Source organism: Panicum virgatum, chromosome 2N (genome assembly GCF_016808335.1).
Source record: "Panicum virgatum strain AP13 chromosome 2N, P.virgatum_v5, whole genome shotgun sequence".
Lineage (NCBI taxonomy): Eukaryota > Viridiplantae > Streptophyta > Magnoliopsida > Poales > Poaceae > Panicum > Panicum virgatum.
Window position 1 is genome coordinate 49721460 of NC_053146.1, and position 7036 is coordinate 49728495.

Here is a 7036-nt window from a genome sequence, read left to right on the forward strand (position 1 = left end):
AGTTGAACTGAGTTTTTTGAATTCAAATTTGAATTTAACCGGTTTCTACCGGTCAAACCGGTCCGGTTTACCGGAACCGGAGTGCTCCGGTTTGGGGTGTCCGGTTGGGAAAAAAACCCTGCACTTACCACTGTGCTTGTTGATTTGCGAGGTTCATAACCTGTCTTCTCCAAGCTTCTATGGGTAATTTGAATAGGTTGCATCCGTTTCTATAATTTCTATAACCTAGTTGTAGTCTGCAGCTGCAACTACCATTGTGGTCTTCTCAACTTCAGGGTCCGTTTAGTTAGCAAAAAAATTTGGGCAAAATTTTTGGCAACATTGGCAACACTAATTAAGAGTATTAAACATAGACTAGTTATTAAACTTATTATATGGATGGACGGAAAATCGCGAGGTGAATCTATTAAGTCTAATTAATCAATCATTAGAGGTTGTTTACTGTAGCACAATATTGTTTAATCATTGCATAATTAGGTTCATTAGATTTGTCTCGCGATTTCATCCGGGGATTATGAAAAAGTGTTTTGTCAGTTATCCACATTTAATACTTCTAATTAGTAGTTAAACGTTCGAAGCATAGGAAATTTTTTGGGAATTCAGTCAGGCATCTGTCACGGTTCCATCTTCCTAGTACATCTCTTAACTATGTGGAATGTACTATAAAAAAGAACATGTGGAATGTGGTTTGGGGGTTCAAGTTGTAATATCTTTATCCCAACTAATCAAACTATTCAGGTTTCAGATAGGAAGATAGTAGAATGCAAATGGACTAGTGCAACCACCTGCGTCCTTGCCTATAATCGAGGTTTCCCTTTCCTGTCTCCTCAGGCAAGACGTCAGAATCACCTGCAAAGCCGGGGACAGACGAACGAACACAGCAGCCCGAACGTGTCAGTTCCCTGTTCACGGGAAGGAAATCAGCGCATCAAGCCATGGACATAACGAATCGAACATTCTGAGCAGCATAGTCCTGACGACATGTTGTACCACCGTTGATCTTGCCTGATGATGCACGGTCTGACGCATCGACGCATCTCGCTTCTAGAGTGCTTGCATTTTTCAGATTTTCTCGTCAACCAGCAGTTTCTGTTGAGCAAGGTGGTGCTGACATTAGGCGCCCGTGCACCGACCGGATGGTGTTTGAAGGAACTTTCCAGAGAAGCATATGCGTTGCGTGGTTGGTTTGAGACCATGTACTACATGTGCTTGGCGAGAAACATTTGACGCCTCTCTGTCACAGGATTCCTATGTTCTTCCTGGGTCAAGTGGACCAATTAATTAAGGTAATGAATACATGAATTTTTTAGAAAGTAAGGATAAATTTGAAATAAGATGAACTCGTTTGTACAGGACAGGAGGGTTTTCTCCGCTCCATGAAATTTTAAGTACTACCATTTTCTGTACAAGATTTTTGTGTAGAAAAAAAAAATGAATACAACACGCGTCCAGAAGGAGCGACCAAGCTCTTCCCGTCCAAAATTCAACTGCCAAAAAATTGTTTCTACCACCACGACGGCGACGAGAGCACCGAGAGTTTCCTAGCAGCCACCGATTGACCACGACAGAGCAAGCCGCGTCAAACACGTTGCCCAGCCAAGCACGCCTGGTCGTCGAATTCCACTGACTTCGCGCCTGCGCCGGCGGCGCCGGCCGCCCTGCCGCCCTTGCTGGACCCGTCGGCCTCGGCGCCCCTCCGCGTCGACCGCGAACCCCACGCGGGGAGCCGCGCGGAGAACGTCCGCGCCAGGAACGACGGCCACCGCTCGGACTGGCCCAGCCGGATGCTCCTCCCGCCGCCGCGGCTGCTGCCTTCGCCGGCCCTGACGCCGGCGCCGTGCCGCGTGCTGCCCCCGCGGCTGGCGCGGAACGCGACGAGGCTCCTGGTGCGCTGCAGCTTCCCCGCCGCGGCGAGGTCCCGGAGCACGTGGTCGGGCAGCCGCAGCGTGAACCGCTCGTCGCCGGCGCCGGTGCCGGGCGCGGGCGCCGCGAGCGAGTGCCCCGTCGAGTGCGAGCGCGGGAACGGCGCGGGCGCGCGGCCGGACTTGGAGCGCAGCGCGCGCTTGACGCTGCCGATGCGCATCAGCTCGTCGGCCTCCTCCCTGATGATCCTCTGCTCCTCCGTCTCCTCCACGTCAATGACCACCGCCGCCGCAGCCGGCGCGGACGTGGGCGACGGCAGCTCTTGCGCGGGAGGAGGAGCCGGCTGCTGCTCCGCGGGCGCGTCGTCGGCCGGGGCGTTGGGGTCCGGGACGAGGTTGGCGCGGCAGACGGGGCAGGTGACGTGCGAGGCGAGCCAGGTGTCGATGCAGTCCGGGTGGAAGACGTGGGAGCACTTGGGCAGCAGGCGCAGCGTCTCGTCGTCGTCGAACTCGCTGAGGCACACCGCGCACTCGAGCGCGCCCTTGCCGGCCTTGTGCGCCTTCACGTCGGCGTACGCCATGGTGGGGAAGGTCTCGAGCACCGCCGCGTCGAGCCCGCGCTGGCGCCGCGAGCGCGCGGCGACGCCGTTGGGTAACGGGCTCGCGGAGGAGCCGCTCTGGCCGTTGCCATAGCAGTGGCGGACGTAGATGGAGAAGAAGCCGAGGAAGAAGAAGGCCACGATGAGCACGACGATGACTATGGCCATGGACGGGCTGAAGCTGGCGTAGGGCATCTCGCCGTTCTGTGTCGGCTGCCCCTGCACCACCGTGAAATCAGCGACGGCGAGCACGAGAAGGAAGAGGGGATGGAAGCGGCCATTGCTTGGCGGGAGTATCGTTCCCATCGCGCGATACTAGCTACTAGTGGTAATGATAGAGCTACGAAGGTGGGGCTGTGGGGAGTCGGGGAGTGTTCCCTACCGGAGATCAATATGGAGGAGACGGCAACCAGGGGACTGGAGAGCGTGAGCGTTTTATACGTGAGGAGGAAGAACGGGAGCTTGTGAGCAGGGTTTACAAAACCGGTGGGAACCGGTCTGGTTTGACCGGTTACTGGTCAAATCGGTCCGGCCCGGTTTCGGTTTGGGCCGGTACCAAACAGACCTAAATTCAAAATTAAAATTTAAATTTTAAAAAATAAAAAATTCCTAAAAAGACTTCAAGGTGCGACGAATCTAATGGTGTCAAATTTTCTCAAAAATTCGTTTGTTTAACATACTTTTCGGGCATTTAAAGTTAAACCAAAAAAGAAAAGGAAAAAAAATGAGACGGTCCATTAAGGCCCACTTGGTAAACCGGACAAACCGGCCGGTATACCGTTCCAAACCGGTTACACATGCGATTTTGAATTGATTTGAATTCAAACCGGTCAAACCGGCCGGTATACCAGTCCAAACCGATTACACATGCGATTTTGAATTTGGATTTGAATTCAACCGGTTTCCGGTCAAACCGGTCCGGTAAACCGCTACCGGAGGGCGGCGGTTTGACCGGACCGGTCGGGATTATTAACTTGCTTGTGAGAAAGCAGAGCGAAGCCATCGAGATCCGATTCGTATTGGCTCCAGCTCCAGGAATAAGAAGTCGCTGTCAGGACTCCAGCTCGACGAGCACAGGAGGTTGATGGATTGGACTATTGGATTATTTATCTCGGATTTCTTAAACAATCGCTGGCCCATAGACATCATTACCTAATGCAAATGCCCTGTGTGTCCCTGTTATTACTTGCTCCACATCGATGAGAACTTTTCCTACAATATGTATAGTTTACGAAGAGGTCTGAAGCCGGATGTTTATCATCATCTAAAAAAAATATGCACAATCTATTCGGCTCCGCTTCTTGCTCTTATCACAACAAATAAATCCATCAATATTTGTCATGATCAACTTTTTTCTTCCCTTTGCTTTTCAATTTCTAGAAGTGTATATACAGTAACAAACACCACAAGATTAGCATTATTATATTATTTTTAAAATACTTTGTTATATTTCGCTCTATATTAGAATAATGTTTTAAAATACTTTATTTTTGAGCAATTTAAATACTATGTCGTTTTTAAATATAAGATGTTTAGGACAAACTAATTAACTATTCCTAAACCTCATACTTCTTTTTTTTTAAATAAGGAGATCTTATTGATAGTCAAAGTGAATATTCGAGAAGATGTAGATATTGTAATGGACTTATATTTGTTACCGGAGGAAGAAGGATATACTAATAATGGACACATCAGCTAAAATGACTAAAGTTAAATGTCATTTTTAGGATGTGCTTCTAAAATTAAAGCTTTGAAAATCCTGGAATGCTGACAAAGCTTCATACTCCTACTATATTCCCCAGCGTAAAGGAGCCAGAACAGCATAGTCATCATGTTAAACATGTAGATACAAGAAATTGATACTAGTAGTAACAAATGACCCAGGCCGGAATTACTCCTTAATCTAAAAAAAATGACCCGCCCGTTTTCTCAAAATTATGATGTCGCTTCAAAGCGAATGGCGGGCGGAGGAATGTTCGAAACTCCGCGCTGTCGATGCACGCATAGACAACTTTATGCAGGGTAGGCGGAGAATCCGGTAAGCCTTCTTTCCGCCTGATCAGGGCGAACGCGATTAGCGAAGGATATGATCGGCGGTGATGCGCGGGGCACGTGAGATTTGCGGCATTTGCCACATGCTCCTCATGTTCGATGTTCGTTGTTTGGCCTGTTCCTGGTCTGTCTTTCCGTTCCGTTTCCTGGAGCTACCTACTCGATCAGCAGCTGAACTGACTAGAGCGAGCGCGGCTGGTCTTCATCACTGACCGGCGACGGCGACCGGCTGCCTGCAGCTGCGTTGCGCCCGCACGCAGGCCGCTTCGATTTGTTTATATATATAGTATATTAGTATATCCTAACGAATTGCGGTTCAAGGCTGCTGGTTATAATTACTAGTCAATGCAAGGTTATGACGAGAAGAAGCTTCTGTGGGTGTTTGACAAGGGAAAATCTAGAAGACCAAGCAAGAAGACGTGGCCATCGAATTGTATATTCTATCAATCAAAGGGGGGCCATGATGGCAACAGTGCTGGAACAGAAGAAGGTTCCTTGTTTGCTTCTCAGAATTCTCAACTGCGTGCCGTTCTGATGTGGACCATGTGCTATGCATGCTACCGATCATTTCGCTTGATGGCGTACGTTTTGTGAGGAATGGTCAGCACTCACTCCTGGCTGTGATGAGTGAATTGTCAATCGTGCGGTGTGATCATGTGCTTGATCTTTGGTTGTAGGTACACGGACGTCAAGTGTCGACGGAGAGTTGCCGTGGAGGAGCGTCGGGCGACAGCTGTGGCGTCCACTTCTGGATCGAGGGCGCAAGCAGCGACGGATGGCGGGTTTCTTGGTTTGCGCCACAAAACCAAGCAGGCGGACGGCGATTGAAAACGCCAAGTCGTGGAGGCACGGGCGTCGGTCTCGGGACTGGCGGAGGAACGGACGTCGACGGCGTCTAGGGCCTCGCTGCGGGCGAGGAGGTGACGGGCGTCGGGCGGCGTCTAGGGCCCTCAGAAGGCCGAGGCGGGAACGGCGTCTAGGGCCACGGCGTGGAGGCGGGAATCTTCCCGCGCGTGGAGTTTTGGCGGTTTTCTCAAAACCGGCCACCTACCCGGGTTTCACGGACCTTCCAAAACCGTGAACCGGATCTTCATCAACATGGCGGCATCGCGGAGAAGATTTTGTTTCGAAGAAAGAACATCAACCGTCAGATGAGATCGTGTACAGGGGGATGCTGCAGACCGACCGGTCTAACCGGTCCATGGAACCGGTCTGACCGGTCTAGCCCATGGCTGGTTGAGTCTCTAGAATCTTTTTCTGTTTTCTCCTTCCCCTTCCTCCTGCTCCAGGTTAGGGCCAAGATCTCCAACGCAAAGGAGGATTAGGTTATAGCTAATCTCTCTAATCAAGAGGGTGGATGATGGTGTGGTAGGCTCTAGTTTTGTATAGGTGATTTCCTCTGAGATTAATGAATGAAATCATGTTGAGTTTATCTTTGTGTGCTGATTTTTCGTCCTCCCCTTCCTCTTTTGCGTTTTGGACTTGATTTCTCCTCTTTTGGTGTGTTTCGTGTTTGGAGGAGTCAAGCTCTTTGATTTGTGGTTTGCTGGACTCGTTGTGACGATTCTAATTCATCTAGCCTAGTGCCAAACACCCTGGAATCGCGAGTTCTCACGAATTGGAGTTTTTCACGTTCTTGAGAAAACCCTGTTATCGCCATAAATTAACAGGGTTAATTTATGGGCCGAAATCAAGATGGGCCTAAAGCAAAAGATGAGGAAGGCTTGTAAATCGGCTTCTGCGTGAGCGTCTGGGCCACATTGGCCGTGTATCTTTAGTTTAAGATTAGAGATAGAGTCCAATCGGGACAAGATTAGTTTAGATTGTTTCCCAAGTCTCCGGACTATAAATATGTATCCTTTGTTATTCATGAAGAGAGCGTCATCACGACTCGCAAACAACAACTCTCGGCGCATCGCCACCCCTAATCCTAGGGTTCCATCCAAGTAAGTGCCATGCTGCCCTGATCGCTTCTTGCGATCAGGGCAGTATTGTTCTTGCTTTTACCTTGGTATTACTCGTACTGAAGCGTTTTTGATGGCGAGTAGTACTAGTTATCATGATGTTCGTAGCATGGCTTTTAGTAGATCTGTTGTGCTTCGTTGCTTATCATCTGCGAATATCATGTTGTCTCTGTGCAGTCACGTTTCAATCTCTTGCTAGTTCTTATCGCATAGAATTAGTCGCACAGGGGCAACACCCTGCTTCTTTCATGTTTAGTAGATATGATCTGTTATGGTTTGCTCTTATCTTAAGAGTTGGCATAATATCTGCTAGGTTAGGCCTTGCAAACGGATTGGATGATCCGGTGGCGTAGTAGATGCTTTATCTTAGCCTTGATAGGGATTGTTCCGGGAATCGGCTCTTGCTAGTTCTTAGGCATCTGTTTTGGGTTGTGGTTTAGTTGTCTGTTATGTTCGCTAGGCCTAGTCACGTGTAGGATGTTCCGATCTAGCAGTGAAGCTGTTACTATCGTGGATTAGATCAATTAGATTTAACTGAAGCAGTTTTATAGTGATTTGC

At 49.3% G+C, this 7036-nt stretch overlaps 1 protein-coding gene across 1 annotated transcript; it reads right to left on the reverse strand.

Moving 5' to 3' along the window:
• Window positions 1–1313: 1313 nt before the first annotated feature.
• Window positions 1314–2918, reverse strand: LOC120660952 (E3 ubiquitin-protein ligase ATL6-like). Its single transcript, XM_039939611.1, has one exon. The coding sequence runs from the start codon at window positions 2765–2767 to the stop codon at window positions 1580–1582; it is 1188 nt and encodes a 395-aa protein (XP_039795545.1). The 5' UTR covers window positions 2768–2918; the 3' UTR covers window positions 1314–1579.
• Window positions 2919–7036: the final 4118 nt, after the last annotated feature.